Consider the following 25,702-nt stretch of genomic DNA (forward strand, 5'->3'; position numbering starts at 1 on the left):
CTCTGTAAAATAAATAAATAAAATCTTAAAAAAAAAATTTTAAATAGAAATAATGGAAAATAGAAATAATAGAAATTCTAAATAGAAATAATAGAAATAAATCCTAGGATTAAACTAGGATTATATGAGGCTATATAGAGAAGCAAGTGTTCCAGATAACATGGTAGATAATATTACTGTTACCTGGACTCAAGTCCCTTAAACTTTTCCATAGTCTGGTTCACCTTATCAGATAATTGGAGGAAGGAATATTTGTTCTTCTTAATACTCAAGATAGTTGGAAGACCACGAGGAAATGATGAATGTGAAAGGGAAATAGGAAACATAGCACTCCATAGTTGTGTAAGGTATAGCATGAGTCCTGAATCATGATTATGTTTACAAATTAAATGTGGCCAAGAGAGTGTCTGGTAAGAGAGTGGAGATTTGCTTGCTGTGTCATAATAATACCTAAAAGTTAAGCCTTTCAACCTCCTCATAAATACTCCACATAGAGTTACTTTTACTGTTATTATACAGACCATAAATTTATGTTTAATTCTTACAGAAGATTTGCAAGCAGAAATTCCTCGGAAAGGCATGCACAGACCTCTTGCTTGCTTCACACTCATATGAGACTCATATATACTTCAGGATTGTATTTCTGCACCCAAAAATGTCAGTTCTCTATAAATAGATTTGCATCAGAGAAGCAGGTGTCCTTAGCTTGTGTGCAACCTGGAGTATTTCCCATGGTGATAATGTAACTAAATCCCGGCAACCTTTCTCAAAGTTGGTTTGTATTATGGTCAGTATGGGAAGAATCAATATTTGATGTTTGTAGCTTTAATAGAGCAATAAATGACTTGTATAGATTGCTTTTATAAAAGAGCCCTGCTGCCATTTACTCAAGAAGAGGAAGTGGCAATCTTTTTTCAGATAGTCAAGTGAGCAGGTTTCTCTACATTACCACAAAAAGATCCCATCTTAAAAAGATACTATCTCTTTGGGGAAGAGATTTATTGCTTATCTATTCCTAGGCTTTAAAAGATAAGGAACTGCCTTGGGTAAACTGGCTCTTTTGGGAGGGACCATAAGTTAAGGAAGAAATTTAGAACTCTATCCTCCTAACACATAGGTTTCACAGAAGTCGGAGATCTGAGCTTCTCTGATTCAGAAGATGCCAATAGATCCCATTTAAATAAATAAGCTTTGGAGAGAGAAATTAACAGTAAAGAGTATGGACTCCAGAATGAAAGACCTGGGTTCAAATCCAGTACCCTTGCTCAGGCTAGGTGGTGGGGGTCAAGCTACTTAATATCTTTGAGTTTAATTTTTCTTATCTTAAAATGGGGTTAATACTAATACTTACCCCCTGTGTTTGTTGTGGAGATTCATAATAAATAATTAATGAATAGCATCTGGCACAAAGGAAGTGCTCAATAAATATTAAGTAATTTTTTTACAGTGTGCCAGACATTGGAAGAATTGATGGGGTAAACAGTGAAAACTTCCATAGAATTTACAGTCTAAAGTTGCAGTACACAAGGAACCAGGAGAAGAGGGATTCAGACGAGGTGAGAGAGATTGCTGGGGTGAGACCATACTAAATCTTAAAGGCCTTGGGAAGATTTTGATCTTTTATTCTAAGAATCAGAACAGAATTGATGAGTTTAAGCATTTTGTACTCTGTCAGTTACATAAAGAATAAATTGAAGGGGGTGAATGTGGGTATTGGGAGCCCAGTTGGGAAAATATTCTATAGTACAAAAGACAACGATTAACAGCTTGAATTAGAACAATGGTAGTGGGAGGGATTCAAAAGCTATATGGAGGGTAAAATCAGCAGCATCGGATGTATTGGAGATAGAGCAGTGAGGAGGATGGAGGCAGCAGGAGTGACTCCTCTATTTCTAACTTGCATAGCTGGATGTTTCTGGTGTTGTTCACTAAGATCATTAATACTAGACTAAAATTAGACCAGTCAGGTGCGTGGGTGTGGTGTGTTGGCAGATGAATATCACAGTGCTGGTACCCACTGTGGGGTTTGAGGTAATTCACTCTATACAGACATGTCCAATGGCTTATTTATGCCCAGATGGACAGTCATAATCTAATATCTTTCTTCATCTTCATTTCTCTTTTAATTTCTTGAGCTCCTAGCTGGATAATTTCATACCCGACTTCAATGAACGGCTTCATCACAGACTTTTTCTCTTCTTTATTTATTTCTCCTGATTTTTTTCCTTCCTTTTTCCACATACATAGTGAGCCACTTTTCAGGTACATAAGCTAGTCTCAAGATTTTGTGATCATCTGTTTGTTCTGTTCCCACCTTCCTTAGCTCCTCTAAACCCACACTTTGATCTTTCTTAAGGCACTCAAAATAATTACCCCAATTAACAGATCAGGCTGTGCCAAGGCACTTTTCTTTGAGTAATGTAGATGCATGTTAAGGAATTTTGTTCCCCTTCTCTCCTGACTCTTGCAAAAAGAGCCCAAGATAAAATATCTTTCCTAACAGCAGCAACAATAAAAATGCCAATAACAATGAACCTGGGTACACATCTGACCTTGACAATACTGAAATTAATATTCACTTTGCGATTCCACTGACATTTATCACTGAGAAGCACCTTTAACACCCTTACACATACATGCATGTGAGGGGAAGATTGATAATCCCACAGGGCAGAAAACCTAGCTGTCCTCTATCTCTAAGAAGCATCTAAAAGGCTCCCGGTCTGCTGACTGAACCACCCTGAGGATTAAGTTTATTTTATTTTCAGTATTCAAAAGATAAGAAGTTTATTAACCACATGGAAGATTTAGGCTTGCTCAGAGATAGCAGCAGGAAGACAAATAGACTTCAGCAGTAAATCATCTCACACAAGTTGGACAAAGACTTTAAGTAAAACTGAACACAGGGACACTGGTGAGCTGCTCTGGATCAAGGGCTTCCTTTCTCTCCCCAAGCCCCACTTCCTTTGCTTTTATTTTCTTTGGTCCCATAAAGTGTCAGGCCAATAGGAAAAAAAAATGCCTTTGACTCAAACATTCAAAGGCTATTGATTATGATGCCCATTAATGTGGAGTCAAATAAGGAAAATAATGGTTAACTATGAATGCTATTTAGGTAAGACTTTAAGAAATATTTCTTTGAGGAGGGTTAAATTTAACCACTGTATTTCAGTAACTCCCAAACTCAACTTAATATCACATTGGCCACCTTCTTGACTTCCTCCTAGTTGGATGTAAGACAGAAGAGTATATACATCTAAGTCATCACTGTTCAGTATAAATATAATGTGAGCCATGAATGCTTATAGTAATTTAAACTTTCTAGTCGCCACATTCAAAAAGTAAAAATTAAATAAGTAAAATTAATTTTAATAATAATGTTTAACCCAATATATCTAAAATATTATCATTTCAAACTATAAGCAATATAAGTTTTGTTAATGTGATATTTTACACTCTTTCCATACTAAGTCTTTAACATCTAGTGTTTATCTTTACCTTTACACCTCAATGTGGGCACGCCGTGGTTCAAGTGCTTAACAGCCACTTACGGCTAGTAGCTACCATATTGAACATGGCAGATATAGGCAGTGCTACTAGGTTAATTCAAGAACTCACGGATTGAAATGGACGAAAACTTCAGTATTTCCAAAGAGAGTGCCAAAATTACTATAAGAACATTAAATTGTAAGAGGATATAGAATAAAACACATTTAAAGTGACAAAATTAATCAAGCTATTGGCATAATCTAAAATAAGTCAGTGATACGTTAAATCTACAATTACATTTTTATTTGTGGTTAAATATATTAAATGATGAAACATAACACCAGAGGTAGCAGCAAGTTATTTCTGGGAGTCTTAAGTATTTTTGTGAAGAGCTTGCACGAACTACAAGCCAACTAGCCCCACTGAAAAATGGAAGTAATAATAATTATTTTTTATTTCCTTGCAAGGTTGTGGGATAAGATTTTGAATCAAGGCAGCAGACTGAGGGTTAAGATCAAGTAAGTGATTTATAACAGGGAGTACAAATTATATACCTAGCATGTTCCTCAGCAGTAGAGTTAGCATAACTCATTCAGATTGGCTTAAGCACAATAATGTTGGGATTTTTTTAAAAAACATTATTCTATCATGGCTGTGTTTTTTGAAGTAATAGGAATTTTAACTCATTAAAGAATTGTTAAAATGCAGTTACCTTTCAATTAATTATTTTTTCTATTGCCTTGAAATGATCATCGTTAATCTTAGTTTGTACACGCATGCACGCTCACACACACATATGCACGCACACACGCACACACTCACTGGCACATTAGTATTGTGGCAGGAATGTTATGCTAGGTTCAAATCCAAACTCTGACAGTGTTAAGTATGACACATTTAACTTTATGATTTCTATCATGGGAGTTGGGTTGGGCCAGAATTCTTGCTCACAGGATATTTCACAGGTACAGGGGATTGCTATGGGCCGAACATGTAAGATTTTAAGGTGATGACACACAACTGCTGCTTTAGGTTGTAGCTGTTAAAATCACAGTCAACATGTTGCCATCACTGTTCAGGAGGAAATGCTCGTGGGATTTTTATCACCTGAAGATCAAACCCTGGGAATCTGAGCATGCAGTTGGTAACCGTTCTCACGGCCAGCTTCTGCAAACTTCATTATCCAGATGATTCTTTCACTTGTTAGTCCCTTTAGGGCGACCTGAGTGGTTTGCGGTCCTTAATATTCAGAAAACACTATGTCCCACAGCCTACAAGGCAGGATTAGAATTCTGCAGAAAGGAAGAAGGTAGGAGCATAATCAAGTATGATTTTAAGGAAACTAAGGATGTTTCTTAGTACTTCTCTGCTTGAGAGATAATGACTGAGATTATTATTTTTTTAATGAAAAATGTAACTTATTCATTAATTAAGAGTGTGTGTGTATATACATATACTTCAGAGTTTGCTCAGTCCTCACTCAGATTACTTGGAATCTTATTAACAATCTCTGGGGTTTGTAGGGCAGTGCATATGTAGTGGCTTGGATAGTATCCCCTGAAAATTCATGTGTCCCCAGAAAGGCCTTTGCAGATACAATTAGTTAAATCAAATGAAGTCATACTGTGTTGGGGTGGGCTCTAAATCCAGTATGACGGGTGTTCTTATAAAAAGAGGAAAAGAGACACAGGGAAATGGACATGGGAGAAGGACTGCCAAAAACTGTCAGCAGCTAGGAAGGATTTTTCTCTAAAACTTACAGAGGGAGCATGGCTCTGCTAACACCTTTATTACAGATTTCTAGTCTCCAGAACTGTCAAGAGAATAAATTTCTGTTGTTTTAAACAACCTAATTTGTGGCACTTTGTCATAACAGGCCTAAGAAAGTAATACAGCCAATATGATCCCTATTTTATAAGAAGAAATTGAGAATCAGAATAAGTAAGTGATGGGGTGCCTGGGTAGCTCAGGGGGTTAAACAGCTGACTCTGATCTCAGCTCAGGTCTTGATCTCAGGGTCATGAGTTCAAGCCCCAGACTGGGCTCCATGCTGAACATGAAGCCTACTTAAAAAAAAATAAATAAATAAAGTAAGTGATTTTCTCAAAAATATACAGCAGGATATAGAGATCACGTCAATCTTGAACCCATGTCTTTTGCTTATTGGTTTAGTGTTGTATCCATTTTCAGAAAATAAAAGGCATAAACAAAAGCAAACACACAATTTTTGCCAGCAGAGTTGTTTAACATAAAAACCCTGGGTCAGGAATCTAGACACAGTCCTACTGAAGCCACCAGTGCTCTGGCCCACCTGGGACTGGTCTCAACTCTCTGAATTCCAGTTTACTCTTTGCAAAATTCCATCATTGGGATCAACAATGTCAAAGTTACTATATGGTTTCAACATTATGTTTCAGATCATTGGATAAATGTTTTAGACTCTGGGTGCTCTGAGGTAATGAGATAGACCCTCCCAGACAGAGAAAAGGATAAAGAAAAGGGATGTTGGAAGACAAAAGGCAAATTCCTCCTTAATTCTGTGGTCGCCACTCGGGCCTAAACCCAGCTTCTGCTGGTAAAATTCCAACGCAGTCTCAGAGTGATAAGGTGACTCAACCTCTGGATCTTCTGTGAACAGACATCCCATTAGAATCCAATCTCCTGTTTAGTGAACACAGGCAAAGTACATGTCAGAAAACAAGCTGGTTCTGGGATAACATTTATTTTGGCACTAACTTGTTCCTTTTGGATCGGTTCCTCAGAAAATCTTGGAAGCTGGGAGACTGGGCTGCAGATCAGAGGCTCCTTTTAGGCACTTCTTGCTGGTAGCAGCCACATCAAATTATACTTCACTGGTCTGTAGGGAGGCTTTCTGAGAAGGAAGCTTCTCTATTATGGACAAATTTATGAATGTTTGCTGTGCATGGCAGTGTGCATATCCCTGTAGTGCATTCATTAGGGATATTTGGGCACATGTTTACAGCATGGGGAATTCTTCCATGTTTTTCCAACAATTGTTCAGCTTTGCCACTATTAGAAGCTAAATACCACATTGCATTTGGCCACTGGCCTAGCAGTATGTGGCATTTTCTCTTATTTTTATATTCAAAATACTAGGCACCTTCCTCAAATGCAGTCTAATTAGAAAATAAAACCTGCACGCATTTAATATTCAAACCTAATGTGTCAAGAAATAATTCTTGATTTGTCCCATACGCCCTCCAAGCCAGCTCCTTCCCCAGTCTTCTGATCCCAACAAGCGGCCCCATGATTCACCTAGCTTCTGAGGTCAAAAACCTAAGAGTAAATTTGACTCCTGTCTTCTCTCCCATCCCACACCCTGTAGCAAGACTTGTCCCTACTTTCCAAAGGTGTCCTGAATCTAGAGCCAAAACTTGAGCTTTCAACATCTCTTGACTAAACTACTACATTAGCCCCCTCTCTGGTCTCACTCCCACTTTAAAAAGGAAAATTAGATTATATTACTCCCTCCTGCACAGATACCTCTGCACTGAGGATTAAATCTACTTTCCTTACTGTGGCTTCCAAGCTTTTCCTGGCTGGGCCCTACCACCTGTCAGCCCTTGTCTCCCATTCTCCCTCTCCCTTGCTTTCCTGCAGCATGGTGGGTGGTCTTCTTGTGCTTCCTCTCCAGGGTCAGGGCACTTGCTTTTGTGTCTGCCTGGAATGTCTCCACCCAAGATCTTTGCTGGCATCCCTCCAAATTCATTCAGATGTCCCCTTAAATGCCCTTTCTTTCTTTCTAGAATCATCTCCATCCTCCTCATTCTATATCCCCATAAGCTGTTTTATTCTTTTGCAAGCTGTATTTTTGTTTGTTTATTGTATCTTCCCATCACCAAACTAAATACCCCATGAGGATAAGTATTTTGTCTTTCTTTTTTACTGCTGAATTGCCAGTACTGGATAATACAGGGTAGCTCATTGTGGGCACACAATGAATATTTGTTGAATGAATGAACGAATGAATGAATGGCATGATAAAGTTCAAACAAATCTGGAGAGTGAAAAATGAGATTATGCAGGCTAAGAGACTGATCCATGTGGTGACTTAGCTTGAGTAGGCTTTCTGCTCTTAGAAATCTTAAGTAAAATCTTAAAATAGAAATAGAAGAGACTTATGAAATAGCCTAAAGAAAAAAGGAGATCATTTCAAACACACATGAAAAGCACAGAGATAGAAATGAACAAATTATGTGCAGTGTTAAAGAACATGATTATATGAGGAATAATTAGAATCCAGCAATGGAGGAATGCATGATTATAAGAACTACCCTTAATGAGGATTGGCAAAGTACCAGGATCAGCTAAGTATTTTACACTAATCATCTAACTTAATCTTCTGAATAATCTTTTGACGATGTATTGTGATCCATTTTACAGATTTTCTTTTAAGCTTTATAACATTCCTGCAAGATGTCTCTCTTTTATGTCTGAGGAAACGGTGGTTTAGCAGACCCAGTTAGCTAGTAAGTGAAAAAGCCAGAATTCAAAACCAGTCTGACTTCTGAATTATTGTTCTTAATCACCTTTCACTCTCCTTCCATTTAGAAGACCTGGAACACCAATTATGGATTTAAAAAAGGTGGTAATTAAAAAGTTACTTGCATTAACCATAGGCTCAGAGTTCTACTGCTTAACTTCCAGTTGATACAAACTCCATGATCATTTCCTCCTGAACATGGATGGGCAACATCTTGACTCTGCTTTTAACAGCTACAATCAAACACAGTAATTGTGTGTTATTACCTCAAAATCTTTCAATTTCAATCCATGGCAATCCCCTGTACCTGTCAAATATCCTGTAACCAGAAATTATGGCCCAACTCAACTCCTATATTGGATGTGATTTGGGGTATCCCAAGGTGTGGGAAGATTGGGCTGAGACAGAAAACAGTTTTCATAGAATAGGGACCTGTTATGGGTTTCTTTTCCCTAGGTATCTTCTTACAAAGTAGAAATAATATCTTTATCAAAACAATATAATAATGCAGGAACATTGGGGTTAGAGAACAGTAGTCATATTATTGCCTTTTGGTGTAGCACATAAGATTTATCATATATTACAGCAGGCAGAATACAAGCCACAGCAAAAAGAATCCAAAAAATAGTGAAGTGATTTAATTTTGGTTGGGTATCATATCAGGTTGGTCACCCATAAGTTTCTTGAGATCCTTTCTAAAATACATTAATATTGCACACTAAAACACAACATATATATGTGTGTATAACATATATGTGTATTAAATAGCCTATGTGTTATATATAACATATAACGTTATGTGTTATAATAACATAACATATAAATGCACTAAATTATATAGTATTTATACACTAATACTTTTTAACTGTAACTTTAGGCTTAAAAAAAGAGGAAATAATTTGATCCCACAGTATGATATAGAACAATGTATCTTACAGATATATTTTCATCAAAAATTTCATCCCTATTTTTTTTGGTATTATTCTGTCCATCTTATTTTATTTTCTACCTTATAGAGGACTGGGCACATAGTAAGTGCTCAATAAATGCTTTTATAAACTGCATAGATTAAAAACGCCTCTCAAGATAAGAAAAGGTACAAATACAAATGTGTAAAAATAGCATACTCTCTTTCTGTCTTTATTTTTCACTGGCCACATTCACCAGCTCTTCACAGAATCAGATATAACTGAAGGAGTTCCATAAAAACGCTCAGCTCAGCTGTTTTATCTTTGGAGGAGAGTTTTATTTGGCTTCCCCAGCATGATGACAATATCCCTAAAGATGCTCAAGCTCCAGTTTGCTCTAATTCAGTTTAGCAAGCAACCTACTTTCATTTTTAGTAGGGTATATAAACAAACTAGGCAATTAAACCCAAAATCAACTTATCTTTAGGGGAACCCTCTTTATCCCAGGCTGGATACCCACTTTTCTCAAAAACTTCTCATTGTTATTATATTTCCATGTCCTTTTTCTTTGTACTCTCTAATATCGCTCTATATTATAGATATTATTATATATTATATCTATCTATAGGTATTACCTATCTATATAATATAGATATTATAATTTCTATATAATTTCTCACCAAGCAGATATATTCTCTAGATGTTTGGTTATATGAGTGGAAGAGTCTTGAATTATGCTTCGTGCTTAGAGTAAAAGAAAATAACACTGAGCCAACAGAAGCTTTTGGGTGAATGGAACTTAAACTGTCCCACTGTTGAACTCAAGCAATAGGTAATCTTTGTCCTTCATCTTTAATTGTGCTTTGAAAGATACTTACATTTTTTAACCTGAGAAAATATTTAGAGACCTTTAAGTAACGAACCAGAGAATATATTCAGATCTAGATTCTGTGGGCTTTTAAAAATAAATCTTTTATATTAATTCAATGCATAATTATTTTTTCAACATTCAAAGAGGATTAATCTGTTAAATGTTTTTAATGGTCTGTTTAAAGTAGTTGTCACTAGACCATTAGTCCTTGAAAGCCAGAATAATGTCTGACTTGCTTTTGTATCCTCATGTACTAGATTAGTGTCTAGATTAATGGTGTCCAATAGAACTGTTTGCAATAATGGAAATGTTCTCTGTGCCATCCCACGTGGTAGCCAATAGCATATATAAACCATTGAAATGTGGCTAATGAGGCTGAGGAATTGAATTTTTAGTTTTCAAATTTATTTAAATTTTAAATGCTACCTAACAGTTGAAATATGGCTAATGTGCCTGAATTTTTTTTTTTTTTACTTCAATGCACATGAACTTAAATAAACACATGTGACTAATAGTTACTATACTGGACAGTGAAGGACTAGAACTTAGCACAAAAGAATCATCTTTGATTGAATGAATAAATGCATGAATGAACTACAGGGTGACTTGCATTTGCTTTGAACTCTTCTAGTGTGATTGAACAACCCATCCTCCCAAGTCTACCTCTAATTCTTCCACTACTATATTTCATTATAAAAGACATAATACCTCACCTAATTGGACATTAAATCCAAATGGATTACTTAAGTCTTCTGTTGCTGAGGATGCCAAACCATAAGCCTTTAATGTCTCTCATCTTGTATTTGTATACCTAAAAGCATGTTTTGCAATGAAAGACCTTTTAAATTGCCTTAGCATTTGTATACTACCAAGAAAAGATGGAATGTCAGTACTTATCGTTATTTCTTTCTATGATTAACCTACAGTCATGCACATGACCATGCAACTGAAGCATTGTTCATTGGTTCATGGTCAACTTTCCCACCACAGTCATCCCAAATATTTACTCAGATCACCACACAGTGCACTTAATCATTGAAAACCAGCTCACATGATAAAATAAATGAGCTAGACAGTACTATGATTTACTTAGTTTGCTTAATTTATAGATGCATGATGAAATAAATAGAACTGATATTTTTTATCTCAGCCATATATTAAGTATGGATTGGATTCTACCAGCAAACTTTAAGCAACCAACTATTCATAAAATGGCAATGTTGTGACACATTTTATGGGATAATAGTATTTTCTGATCTTAAGACCTCAAAATTTAGTTAGGGATGCAAAGATGTATATTGGGCAAAATTAGAGGACAAACCGGTCTATAATAGCCTGGTAAATTACAGGCAGAGGGTAATTAGGGGAAAAGTAATAAAATATATAAATGACTGATTGTATAGTAATTGAGCCAGTTCCAAACTATCAATAAGGTATTATATTAGCCTTATTACCTACTGAGTATCCCACTTCGTTTGTAAGTGCAAGGCAATTGGGATTATGTTTCCATTTGATCCTGTTGGGGTAGGGAGTTTCTCTCTATTGACTGCCTACTAGATGCCAGATAAGATTCAAAAGCTTCCCATATGCTATCACATTTCTTCTTCACAACCTAAGAAGAGGAGGAATAAATCATATCTCCAATTTATAGTTGGGGAAACTGAGGTTTCAAGGATTAAGAAACTTGACCTAGGATGCAGGTAGTAATGTTTGGACAGAGAATGTTCAGAGACTTATCAGTTCCCTCCATAACAACTATACAAGTAGAGCCCTATTAGAATGAATGAATGAATGAATGAATGAATTATATATATAATCTCCAAGGAAGGAGGGAAAAAGCAAATATGCCTATTCCTCTAGATACTATATTCTAAAGTGACTCAACTTGGGGGGTAGTTTTCACTCATCTTTTCAGTGTAAATATAATGGACTAAGAATATTACTCATAACTCAAATATAAAAGGGTTTTGTGGATAATTGGGTTGTGGTCTAGCAAATAGGCTTCCCATTCTAACTGAAGCCTCCAGCCAGTATGTGGTCCATTTTAGCATCCTTCACGATTAAACTGACTTAACAGCATCTTAAAAGACCCCAAATAATAATTCAAAAACTCTCCACATGTGGTATGAAAAGATTAGACAAGTCTTAAGCAGGCAGGGGCTTAAATCTGGCTGATAACACAGTGGAGAAATTATACACCATAAAGGCAGGGGAAAGAAGCAAGGGTTTAGCAAAAGGAAGATATAATCAGGGGACATAAACCTTCCTATAAATCAAGCTTTTCTATTCTGGGTGATTATTTCATAAACTGGATCTTGGGCTGTTGATCTCTTTAAATGATTACTACAAAATGTATGCACTTTTAGAAACAGTTGCTGGCTGATTTATATTTCAGACATATTTTCCATTAGTGTTTACTCCTTGAGAATATGGTTTTTATAATAGAGTTGATATTTTCAAATATTATGGAAAACTTGAAATTCAATTTGTATAAAAGCTATGTAATTTTAGTGTACAATTACTACATCATATTTGGAAAAACAGTGATAAAAGGAGCAACTGAACACATACCCAGATGAGACACATTTTCAAAAGATAAGATCATTTTGTCAGGGAAAGAAATAAAGATAGAAATGTCCCCTTCCCCCCACCCCTTGCCTCTAAATTCTGAAATTCCAGCCAAATAATAAAATCAGTCTTTGAACTTCCTATAAAAACAAAGAACAGTAGGCTTAGTTGGGGGGGGGGAGGGGAAGAAAGGGCGAAGCAAGATGAAGGGAGAAAGCGAAGGGAAGGGGAAGAGAGGAGAGGAGAGGAGAGGAGAGGAAATGAAGCACAGGATCTCTAGGATGTTCCATCTTCCTCAGAAATTGGTATTCTATTGAGGAGGCTTGAAGAAGATGAAGTGTTCCTTATCCTAGACATATTTTAAATTGCCAAAATGGCATTTTGTGTTAACAACAGAAGATAAAATATACATGCAGTACCTATTAGTCATGATAACATAATTTATTTATCCTAATGTCTGTAATAAAGACAGCAAGTGAGTTACACAATATTCTTAATCTAAATGAATTGAAGGAGTTGGCTAACTGTTTTGCACATCTAAAGGATATTCTGAATGTACTGTTTATCTAGGCTGATTTATTTTTATCTACCTATCTACCAAGTAAGAGGTGAATTATCCAATGTAATTCTCAACAAAACAGAATCAGGTCACCATCCAAGTAAACAGTGGCTTGCAAAGGAAAGAATTCTTACTCCATACAGTGGTAAGAACAGAAGTGATTTAATAAAACAGTGCTATTACTAAAGGACAAAGTATGGTTAGAATTCTAAGGCCATTATCACTGCCCTTAATGAAAAAAAAAATTCAAAGCTCCTTCATGTTACTAAAGCAGAAAAATTCTACATTTCATTTTTTGGGGAAAAGATAACTTATATGAGACAGCAGTACTAAGAAGCAGTGTGCTTTATTCAGTCAGGCATTTAGTTTTATGATCATTTATGCTAATTTCTAAGCAAAGTAAATGCTTACAGAGACCAGCACCCAGTGAGGTCCTCCGCACAAATTCTCAGACTACTCTCTGAATGAGGATGGAAGACATACAAAGGTCTTTGAAATACACTTATTTGAGGAGGCAGACACAATGTGATTGAGGCACACAAAAATAACTAGACACTATGCCTCAGCCATCACAGGTAATGGGCCCACATGTACATCCATGATTAAGATGGTAATATTTCACTTAACAACTTGTTACAAGTTCCCTTACTCTACTTGTTTTATTATTGTTAAACATTTAGAATATTTGCTTCCTCTAGAAGCTCTTGAGATCTGTAAGTGCTATTATTTCATTACACACATATGCTTCTCTAACGTGCCTCAGATGGCAGGGAACAGTATTGGGAACATAGCAGATGTTCATTAAACATACTTCTAAATTGAATTATGGCATTGTTTTTTTTTTTAATAAGTTAAGACCATATGCATGATACCAATAATCACTGTCTGATTTTCTTTTTATTAATGATACTAAATATGGCAGAAAATGTTATATGATGAGTAATATTTTCATGAAATGAGGTATTATTTTTAGTTGGTGTCAAATGAAAAATACTTTCTTGTCCTTTCTTTGGCTTCAAAAAGTTGGCATAAAAGAAAGTGAATTTAAAAAAGAAAAACCCGGGACGCCTGGGTGGCTCAGTCGGTTAAGCCTCTGCCTTCAGCTCAGGTCATGATCCCAGGGTCCTGGGATCGAGTCCCACGTCGGGCTCCTTGCTCAGCAAGGAGCCTGCTTCTGCCTCTGTCTCTCTCTCTCTGATAAATAAATAAAATCTTTTAAAAAAAAAAAAAAAAAAAAAGAAAAACCCTATGGAAATTGATTTTTTAAGCTAGAGACTTAGAAACAATAGAATTGATAGAAGAAAAAATAATGATGCTCAGTCTTAGAAAACAAGGCTGACTACTTAGGGTTTTTACCAGAATGTAATCATGGCCAGTCAGCCTTGAAATGTACACTAAAACAATTCTAGGGATAACATTAAGATTAGGAAGTGAAAAATTCAGATAATTCATAGAAATTGGATCTTTTGAAAATGAACATACTTTTAAAGTTTAAGTTCTACCACTAGAAAATTGAATGAGGTTTTCCTTTAGAGAATTTTTTCTTTTTTTAAAATTTAAATTCAATTAGCCAACATATAGTACACGATTAGTTTTGATACAATGTTCAATGATTCATCAATTGCGCATAACACCCAGTGCTCATCACATCATGTGCCCTCCTTAATGCCCATCACCTAGTTACCCTAACCCACCACCCACCTCCTTTGCCACAACCCTCAGTTTGTTTCCCGGAGTCAAGAGTCTCCCATAGTTTGTCTCTCTCTGATTTCTTTCCATTCAGTTTTCCCTCCCTTCCCCTATTGTCCTCTGCACTACTCCTTATATTCCACATATGAGTGAAACCATATGATAATTGTCTTTCTCTGATTGACTTATCTCACTTAGCATAATACCCTCCAGTTCCATCCCCTTTAGAGAATTTTTGATGAGTTTTTTAATTGTCAGTTGACATACAACATGGCATATACCATTTAAAAATATGTATTTTGATTTAATTTTGATTTAACTTTGTTAATTATAAATACCAAATATTCATAAAAGTTATTGATTCTCTCTCTATATGATCTATTAAGAGTAAGTCAATGAAGAAACTAATGACTAAAACATAGACATTGTGAAGTGGAAGTTGGCATTATTTAGTGATTTAAATCTAAACATTTAAAAACATTCTCAAGAACAGAAACTTGGAAGTAGAACCAGCCTCATTCATGGGCATAACAACCAGTGATGTTGTGCAAAGTCCTGCATGGAATAGGGCTTAATGCCCTGCTGTAGCTTCTGGGTCCTGCATGGGAGCCTGTATTTCCTAAACGTTATCTGAAACCTGTGCATTACTATGTTTTTAAAGATGCTATCTGAGGTTTTATTTCCGTGAGGCAAATATTACTAAGATTTGTACAGCTTAGGTATCTCCCCACCCCTAATAAATATTTAATTCCAATTTCTTATCATCTTTTCTTTATAGCCTTGGCTAAGTGGAAAAAAATGTAGATTTTGCCAAATATAGAACATGATACCAGCACCCAGACTACCTACCAGAGGGTTACTGCTCTCTCTTCTTCAACATGCTGATTTAAATACCCAAGAAGTAGGGGCACCTGGGTGGCTCAGTTGGTTAAGTGTCTGACTTCAGCTCAGGTCATAATCTCAGGGTCCTGGGATCAAGCCCAGCATAGACTCAGGGGGGTGTCTGCTTCTCCTTCTCCCTCTGCCCCTCCCCCCACTCATGCACACACACACACACACACACACACACACACACACACACACTCACACACACACTCTCTCTCAAATAAATAAGATCTTTAAATAAAATAAAACACTCAAGCCGTGACATAATGCAAAGATTATTTCCTCATATTTACCAATTAAAATATTTCTAATTTCTACTTCACCTTCTTCCAAAAGCATATGAAATGATTATAAAATGAAACATGGTTTTAAATAAAATGAACAGGAATCCAAGCAGAATAGTATCATTAATAAAAAGAAAAAGGAGTAGATACAACTAGGTGTCTAAATAATGTAGTTTGTTATAGGTAGTCACTTCATTTAGGCTTTAGATTATAACTTTTTAACTTTTTAACAAAATAAAGCTGGCAAACTGCTTATCAGTAATCAATCTTTTCAAATAACATTAAAAATTGTAGGAAAAAAAACCCCAAAATTGTATAAGGTAGATATCTTTCATTACATTTCTTGAGTCGAGTTTGGCTTTTGGAATTTCCTTAAGGGTTTCCAGTGCATGTTTAAGTTCTTTAACGAGTCCCTGTATTTGGAAGTCCTAGGTGCTTGTTCTTTCACCTTTGGTGTTCTTTATAGACAAACTTAGGAAACCCAAAAAGCAAGTGGAGGAGGATGAAACCTGATGCTGATGATAAAGGCCTGGCTGGCAGAGTAAGTCAATCACTTAGGAAGTGAACATGGAGACCGGATGGATAGATTAGACCTTTCTAGTTGTTAATTTGCCATTATGGCCTAAGTGGGGAGGCCATTTTTTTAAAAAGTTATCTTACCTTTAAAAATGCTCAAGTTAAATATGTTGCTTTCGGAAATATTCCTTCCATTTTGTCACCTTAATTTTTATGACAGGATTCAAGGATATTGCCAGCAAAAAGAAATACTTTCTAAATGTGTCCTTCTATGTTTATACTCACATTCAGGCTGAGTGGCCACTTTGATGGGTTGAGAACTCTCCCCTGGTCCCCACTCATTGTAGGCCACAACTCGGAAGGTGTACATGGCTTCTGGCTTCAGGTTTCCCACAGTAAGCTGAAGGGCCCCAGGCTGGGATGTGTTCAATGCTCGTTCCCTGGGAAGTAAAAGGTTCAGGGAAAGATTATTCTAACATCAATACTTTTAGCCAAACCTTTATTTAACGTGCCAAAGCAGTGAGGTGGACTAAGGTTTGCTTACTCATTTCATGCTGACTCTGCTGTAAATCAAGGCCTCTAAGGTTTACTATGAGAAGCAAACTGGAAGGATCTACACATAAATACTGCAGGGTTTGGGGGGAGCTCAAGTTTATGCCATTCCCATGAAACTTGCAAACAATAGTCTTTTCCCTCAACACTTTACAATTTAGAATTCAAAACTCATGACAAAGAGCTATTAAAATAAGAAGAAACATCTGGAATGTAGACAGGAAGATGCATTTTGTAAACATCCGGCTAATGACAGAAATCAAGGTTTCAATTATTCCACAAATCGGTCTTTGTCAGTATTGCCAACAAATCCATTTATGCATTTTCTCTCATTGTATGAAAGGAAAAGGCAGATGCTAAGTGCTGATGCGCATGGAGCTTGAGCTCCTGTGGTTAAGTTAAGTGCAATTAGTGAAGGAGGGTAGATTCCTTTCTACGTGAGGAGAAACTGCAACACATGTCTACTTGCCTTGTTCTTCAAGCCACATCTACGTGTATCCATTTCATTTCTCAACCAAAGGCTTCCTCAGTGGTTCCAGACCAATGAATTACTTTGCTGATCCTGGTGCAATTTGTAGTACATATTAAGATAGGGCAAGCTCTACTGATAATAGATGCTAATATATAAGAAACAATAACTCCTAAAGTATTATTTAAGAACACACATGATTGTAGATACTCGTAGCCCCCTTGGTGTCATATAATTGACTGGCAGGCGAAGAAGGAACTTCTAAGCTACTCAATTGTTTCTTAAGTTTTCTATTTCTAGATAGTATCTCTTGCATCTTAGTGGGATTGTATGTACATTTTAATTTTGCCATTTGGTTTTATTTTGTCTGGGGAGATATTTAAAATGAAACCCAGTTTTCTGTCAGGGCAAAGCAGGTTTCCAAAGAGAAAAATAAAGACAAAGTTTTAAGGGCATTATTGGTGATTCTTGGGCATGTGTGCAATGTGAATTTGATGGATATGACAGAGACTGGCTGATTCATTCTCAAACCCATTTCTTCTTCTTCACATGCTAGACAGGATTTCCTATGAGGTCTAGATGAAGCCATGTGACTCAGTCTACCCAGTGAGTTTGAGTGTACACATCATGTGCTGATTCCAGGCATGGCCTAGAAAAACTGCACACATGGTTACCTCTGTGTTCTCTTCCTTCACCCATGAGCTTGGGGTAGGCAAGCATGGCTACTTTGGGAGCCATATATTGATAATAGAGGAGTCAAAATTTGCAAGAATTCTGGAGAAGAGCTGGGAGAAGAACTGCCTGGCAATCAGGAACATCCCTTTTCTACTTTATAGAATCAAACAGTTTTGAGTCATTATGAATTTTAGGTTTTGTTTGTTATAGCAGTTAGTGTTATTTTATCCAGTACTACTAATAATTAAAATATATACCCTGAGTGGTTACCAGAGTCTAGGGGGAGAGAGGAAGAGGAAGTTATTCAGTGGGTACAGAGTTTCAATTGGGGAAGATGAAAAAGTTTTGGAGATAGAGAGTGGTGATAGTTCTTTGAATGCACTTTATACCATAGTATGAAGTATACCACACTTAAAAATGGTTAAAACTGTAAATACCATGTTATATATATTTACCACAATAAAAGCCAGTCAAACAAATACCCTGTATGAATCTTAATATAGCCTAAGGTTTAGGTATTTCTTTAGGAGTGCTCTGTTAAGCTGCCTCAAGGCTGAACTGTGACTTACAATGGGGAGGTGGGGGGCAGGGTCCGGGTGGGATTCAACAGTAACTGAAAGTAGGTAGGGGTAAGACATCAGATAATGCTCCCACATACTACTTACCACACTGCTATTCTACCCACCTAAGATTATTTAGGCCAACAAATTGCTTTGTAAAAGAAAATCCTCATAATCAGATTGCATGTCTTATGGATATATGGATTTTTGCATCTTATTTTTCTTTAGCAGAAGAACTTTGAGATACATTGCCTCATGGAGCCCTTTTATATAGATAGGGTGATTTTATCATCATTTTACAGATGCAAAAGTGTACTTTGGAAAAACAGCATTATTTTTTTTTTTTTTCCCCAAAGGACTCAGAGTTAGTGGATAGCAGAGTTAAAAATGGAACCTGGGGCTTCATCCTTTAAACACAGTATTGATATCACGCAACAATTGTGGGGAAACAATTGTGGGGCCTATTTGGATCATGGGCACTTTGGGTAGAAGACATAAGTTTCCAAAGGAGTAGAAGGGATTCTAGGCATTCGAAACCACTGTGAGATGAATCTGTCACCTGCTGTGATATCTTTTCTAGCCATATAAGCAACATAGATGTCATTGAAGGTCAGATTTGCATACCAAACTTCTTGGGTGTCTATGAGGAAAGACAACCTTCATAATTGACTTTATTCATATACTACTAAAAAACTGAGCTAAAGAGCTATGTTCTGGAACATGCTGGCATAATTTCTTGAACAGACATCCTTCAGAGGAAAAGAGGCAAGAAAATCTGGGTATGCCCATGTAAGAATGTCCAAGATCATATAATGAAAATAGCACACACATATAAAAGTGGATGCTGGATTTTATTATGAGGAAGAGAGTTTTATGTTCCCATAATCTCTATCAGCCTCCAAAAAGTATTCCAAATTAATAGTAGTCATTAAAAAAAGTATATTCATTGATATGAACAATTGATGCTTCCTCCATATTACATAAAGTGTGAACAAAGCATTTTTAGAAAATACTTCTATGGTAGCAATCTGGAAAAAAATACAGTTTAAGCAAATACAGTGTGTTTTTCCACAATTACCTTCAACACAACTCCACACCTCTACTCTTATCACATGCTGGTACTGCCCTGGATTGATCACGCTTCTTCAGCGTAGGCTCTTAGTGGCTTAAAACAATGATTTAATCTAAACATTTCAAATTTATGTGCCACTTTTCAGAAATCTGCTCATCTTATCAAAGTGAGGTTGCATCAAAATGCTTTGGACCCTGTGAAGTGGATTCAGCATTCTTAAGTCTGAGATTGTTGTTTTGATTTTCTTATTAATTTATCTGAGCCTGATTCCTCAGGTGCTGATTGGTGCCATGAAAATGTTTACCTAATCGAGTTTCTTAAAAACTAAAAGAGATGTTGTACGTAAACCACATGAGGCAGGAGGCAGGTTGCCTGGGAGTCAACATGGAGTCTCATACACGTGGTAGTTACTGCTGTTATTTTTATTATTATAACAAAATACCACCATGACCTCATAAGAAATAAGCACTCTTGAGTCCAAGAAGAGGACATTTCCACAAACTGTTTAGAACGAGGAATTTGAGGAGAGAAATTAATAAGAGGTATAGTCATAAAGAAAAAAATACATAAATAGATTTCATTGAGCTCTATGGGCCTGCTCCCCCTTTACTCCCCTCAAACAAAATAAAACAAAACACTTTTTTTTATATTTAATTTTATGTATTTTTATATTTAATTTTATATTTTAATTATAGATTAATTTTGTTTTCCAAGACAAGTTAAATTTTAAAAGTGGTCATAACTAGAGGTATTGAATAAGTTCTGATAACGAAAATAGTAATATCTTTCAAAGGTGGAGGCTTCACTGACAGCAAACTGAGAAGGAGCGGTGTTCCTTGCATTCCACAGCATAGCTGAACAGCCCTGTGAAATGTGATGTCCACACGGCTAGTGCCTGGGCTTTGTTGCCAGGCTGCTCTGGTGCTTCCTCGGGTCCTACGAGGGGGGTCTTCAAACTGCTGAAGGCATACAAATGCATTCCGGGAAACTGGCATTTCCTGCCTGTCGTCCTTCACAGATTTGTTCAGTTCAAGCCCCAAAGTTTGACAGGGGGCTTTTGATCATTCCTTCCATGCTGTAGTCGTTGCAAAATTAAACACAAACCATTTCCCAACAAGTAAGTAAAACCTGAGTTTGGAAGGGCAATTTATTACTCTGTGTTTCTCTGGTCTCCCAATAAGCCAATGGCAGCCACCTGAAGTGGTTACACTCTCCAGAGCCTCCACTTGGACCAGCTGGTAATTAGGATTTTCCCTCTGTGCACTCTGGTCCATTCTCTTCTGTCAATGGGCAGATAAACACACTAGGTGCTGAAGAACAGAGACCAGTTGCTGTTAGGAATTTGCCTAATTATTCTGTTGGGGTGTTCTGCCTGTCACTGCACCAACTACCCCTAGAAAAGCATCAGGGGCCCAGACCAGCTGTCTCTGGGTGAGGTTCTCTCCTAGGACTCCGAAGACATAATTGCCTTCCAATCCACAGAGCTCAGAGTCATGGTCTGTGGCATCAGCTTATATATATATATATATACACACACATATATATATATATACATTTTTTTTTTTTTAAGATTTTATTTATTTATTTGACAGAGAGAGAGATAGCGAGAGCAGGAACACAAGCAGGGGGAGAGGGAGAAGCAGGCTTCCCACGGAGCAGGGAGCCCGATGCGGGGCTCGATCCCAGGACCCTGGGATTATGACCTGAGCCGAAGGCAGACGCTTAACGACTGAGCCACCCAGGCGCCCCGTGTGGCATCAGATACATTGTCAGACAAAGCTTCATGACTTCACTTCTGTTCCCTTGACTCTGAGTTGGTAGTGTGGGGCTTGGGCAGGTTCAAGATTAGTTGGCTGAAGTAAAAGGAACAAGGCACCTGTGCTTTCTAGAATCCATTCACTATAACTTCATCCATTGAAAATTCACAAAGAATATAAATATAAAAAGTCTGTCTCCTCCTGCTGGCTGAAAATAACTGTAGGCAACTTGCCTTCTTTGACCTCTACATGGAGACCAAGAAGAGTTCACAACTAGGAGAAATTTCTTTCTTGTAAACTCTAGTTTTAGGTGCTTTAGGTCACCTGGTGGAGGTTTTTTAGACAATAACAGCTATGTTTTAAAAGCATACTCTTGGGGCACCTGGATGGCTCATTCAGTTAAGTGTCTGACTCTGGGTTTTAGCTCAGGTCATGATCTCAGGGTCATGAGATTGAGCCCGGAGTTGGGCTCGGTGGTCAGCATGGAGTCTGCTGGTCCCTCTCCCTCCCCCTTTACCCCTCCCCCTGCTCTCTTCCTCTCTCTCTCTAAAATAAATAAATAAAATCTTAAAAAATAAATAAAAGCACACTCCACACTCTTTCACCTAATAAAGACAATGCTGCTGCTTTTCTGAGATCAGATAGTGAAGTCTTAGATGCTGATACATTTTGAGGCATGAAGTCCAAGATGGTAGCATAGAATGCACCCTTGTACACTTTGCATTAAGACCTAACTCTGGTTAGGTTATATTCTCCTATGCTCTGATTTGTACTTACAGTGTACTGTATTATAATAATAGCTTCTCCATTTTGTTTTTTTTTTTGTCATTGGTCTTCCCAGTTCTTTCTTCTATTGATGGAGATACTCTCCCAACATCTGTAATCTGTCAACTGCATGCCCGAAATTTTGTGCTGCTTGTCATTCTATGGTTAATACATCTCAACTCCTTGTGACAAGATCCAAAGACCTTCAAGATGTGGCCGAAACCTTTCACACTCATCTACAATGATCAACTCTGCCCTGCAACACCATATCCATCTCTGCTTCTCAGTCTGCTGCCATTCTGCCTTTTATTAGTTTGGTTTAGTTTTGTTTTGCTTCAATTATCCTGGAGTTACCTTCTCCTGACTCACAGTTCCTTCTCAGTTTGGCAAAAGCTTGTTCATTCTTCCAAGCCAATTCAAATAAAATCTCTTGACTTGAGCTTTCCTACTATCATGTCCTGTGATTCCAGCAGCATTAGTCTTTCTTTCATGGTTTTGCTGCTCTTGGTTTATAGATCTATTATAGCACATATCACATTGTATTAATAGGCATGTCTGTCTTTAACTCAGTTGTGAATTACTTCAGAAGAGAAGCCATATTCAATTCACATTTTGTTGGCACTCAGCATATACGCCCAGTGAATATAAAAATGGCTATGTTGTTGGTGCTCACAAATTTTTAAATGAATACATAAATAAATGTAAAAATGTTAATAGAATAATTGCATAACATCTCCACATAGTGTGATCTCCAAAACATTTAGAGAGCTGGATCTGATTCCATTTTTCTTTCTTTCTTTTTTTTTTAATTTCTTTTTTTTATTATTATGTTCAGTTAGCCAACATCATTAGTTTTTGATGTAGTTTTCAACGATTTATTAGTTGTGTATAACACCCAGTGCTCACCACAACATGTGCCCTCCTTAATGCCCATCACCCAGCTACCCCATTCCCCCACTCCCCCTTCCTTCTGAAACCCTCAGTTTGTTTCCTGGAATCCAGAGTCTTTCATCGTTTGTCTCCCTCTCTGATTTCTTCCCATTCAATTTTCCCTCCCTTCCCCTATGGTCCTCTGTGTTATTCCTTATGTTCTACATATGAGTGAAACTATATGGTAATTGTCTTTCTCTGCTTGACTTATTTCACTTAGCATAATCCCCTCCAGTTCCATCCATGTCGGTGAAATGGTGGGTATTCATCCTTTCTGATGGCTGAGTAATATTCCATTGTATATAGGAACCACATCTTCTTTATCCATTCATCTGTTGAAGGACATCTTGGCTCCTTCCACAGTCTGGCTATTAGGGACATTGCTGCTATGAACATTGGGGTGCATGTGCCCCTTCGGATCACTACATTTGTATCTTTGGGGTAAATACCCAGTAGTGCAATTGCTGGGTCATACAGTAGCTCTATTTTCAACTTTTTGAGGAACCTCCAGACTTTTTCTAGAGTGGCTGTACCAGCTTGCATTCCCACCAACGGTGTAAGAGGGTTCCCCTTTCTCCACATCCTCGCCAACATTTGTGATTCCATTTTTCTATCCCAACTTATTTGGGTGACCTTTGGCATATCACTTCAGCTTCCTGGATTTTGTTTTCATTATTTGAAAACAGAGTGGGATCTACTCAAAGGAGCCTTTCTAGTCTAATATTCTTTGTTGGGAACAGAAAATTGTGTGTGTGTGTGTGTGTGTGTGTGTGTGTGTAACTGAATTTAGCGCTTCTATAATTTACATTTCAGAAGTAAGGAGACTTTTAAAGAGTAAGCATGATACTGTTTCTTACTGGATCATTTGTAACAACATGTCTCTAGTATACATTTTAAGTAAACACATATTGTCTTGCCCAAGTGCACCAGGGTGTTAACATTTAGTTACACTTGTGAGGTGAGCAACAAATGCTGTCTTGAGGTATCAAACACCTAATTAGTTGCTTCAAGGCGGGGGGGAGTGAGTTACGTTAATGGTGCTTTATAGGGAAGGAATTATGTTACTTTTAACGGAAAGATGTTTAGCATCCCCTTTTTATCCACTCCACTTTCACTTTTATTTCTTCAGTGACAAGAATGGTACAATGATAAGATTTCAAAACTGAAATATGGTGTCTACTAGAATAAGGCTCAAAATGACAGCAGTAACAGCTACCCAATGCTACACTCTTTATTACCCCAGAGCCAGAGTCTGAAATCAAGAGCTATCTTGAAGGAAAAGTGGGTTCAGAGGTGACTTGCCACCAGATAAAGCATAGGGAAATGGAGATCATCTAGTTGGTCAGAGGTATTTTGACTAAATTTTGCCTGTAAGTTCCTTTTTTTTCTTGAATTGTTAAAAAGCATAGTCTGAGGGACAGACTTTTAAAAATTTTATTTTAATATAATCTCTGTTTCAGCATCTAGTATACATTCAAGAGACTAGTTACATAACAAATAGCTACTGCAATAAAACATTAAAAAACTATCTTCTCATGGAAAAAAAGCTTTTTGTTTCAAATCGTTAATTTTGTTTAGTTTCAGCCTCTGTCCCTTAATAAATATGACTCAGTTCTGGGTCCTCTTCTTGGTTTTATTTTTTTTGGGGGGGCGGGGAGGGAGGATGATCCATTTTCTTCTTTAAAAGCTGTAGTTATCATACATATGCTGACAAATTCCTGATATTTAACATATTTCTGGCCCAAACTTCTCTGAGCTCCAGCCAGGTTCCTTATTCTGAAGTCCCCACTTGACATTCCCACTTGAATGTATGTAAAAAAACATGTCTGAAGCTGAATTTATGATCTTCATTCTCAAGCCTGGGTCTTTTCCAGCATCCTAATGTCAGTGAGTTACCCTAGCATCCCTCCATTTAAATAAGCCAGAAAACTAGGAACTATCCTTGTAAACATCCGTTGTCTCACCATGGCTGCCAATCTGTCAGCTACTCCTATCAATTTTGCTTCCTAAATATCTCTAGAATATTATGTTTCTCCTGCTCCATCTCTACTGATCCAGCCTTAGTCTGACCCACTGTCATTTCTCGCCTGGACTTCTGCAATAGCCTAGGTGGCTTCCCTGCATCCACTGGGCTGACCACATGGGTCTAACTTCCACTCTGCAGCTACAGCTGTCTTTTCAAAATACAGACCTGATTATCACATAGACACTATGCACACATGTCTTCTCTCACAGAGGCACATTCCTTTCCTTTAGAGCTCTTAATTCAGTGTGTAGTTATATATTCTTCAGTAGAATGATCCTCCCGACATTATTAAACTGCCTCCAAAGAGACTGTTGACTTCTCTATTATTCCCAGTACAGAGCCAGACACATAGTCAACTCACAAGTGAATAATGGGTCATTCATTTGTATATGGCATTTATAGAGGGCATGTTTTATTTTTCAGTATACATTAAGCCCATTGGAAGAATTAAATCACTATTCTCTTACTCAATGATCTAAGGACATTTTGAGGTAGAAAGGACAGGGCTTTACATTTTTACAGAGAAGCAGAGTAAAAGGGGGGCTAACTTTGCCAGGCTGTAAGCCAGGACCAGAATGTGGAGCTTTGGATTCTGAGTCTTGTTCTCTTTCCTTCACAACACC

At 37.2% G+C, this 25,702-nt stretch overlaps 1 protein-coding gene across 3 annotated transcripts in view; it reads right to left on the minus strand.

Moving 5' to 3' along the window:
• Positions 1-25,702, minus strand: part of DCC (DCC netrin 1 receptor) — a 1,149,203-nt gene that overhangs the window by 322,763 nt on the left and 800,738 nt on the right. For all 3 annotated transcript variants that reach the window (XM_032422885.1, XM_032422886.1, XM_032422884.1), the window contains exon 9: positions 16,559-16,713. In XM_032422885.1, the coding sequence (XP_032278776.1) occupies positions 16,559-16,713 (155 nt within the window). The remainder of the gene's footprint in view (positions 1-16,558; positions 16,714-25,702) is intronic.

The sequence above is a fragment of the Phoca vitulina genome, unplaced genomic scaffold, assembly GCF_004348235.1.
Source record: "Phoca vitulina isolate PV1807 unplaced genomic scaffold, GSC_HSeal_1.0 scaffold27, whole genome shotgun sequence".
NCBI lineage: Eukaryota > Metazoa > Chordata > Mammalia > Carnivora > Phocidae > Phoca > Phoca vitulina.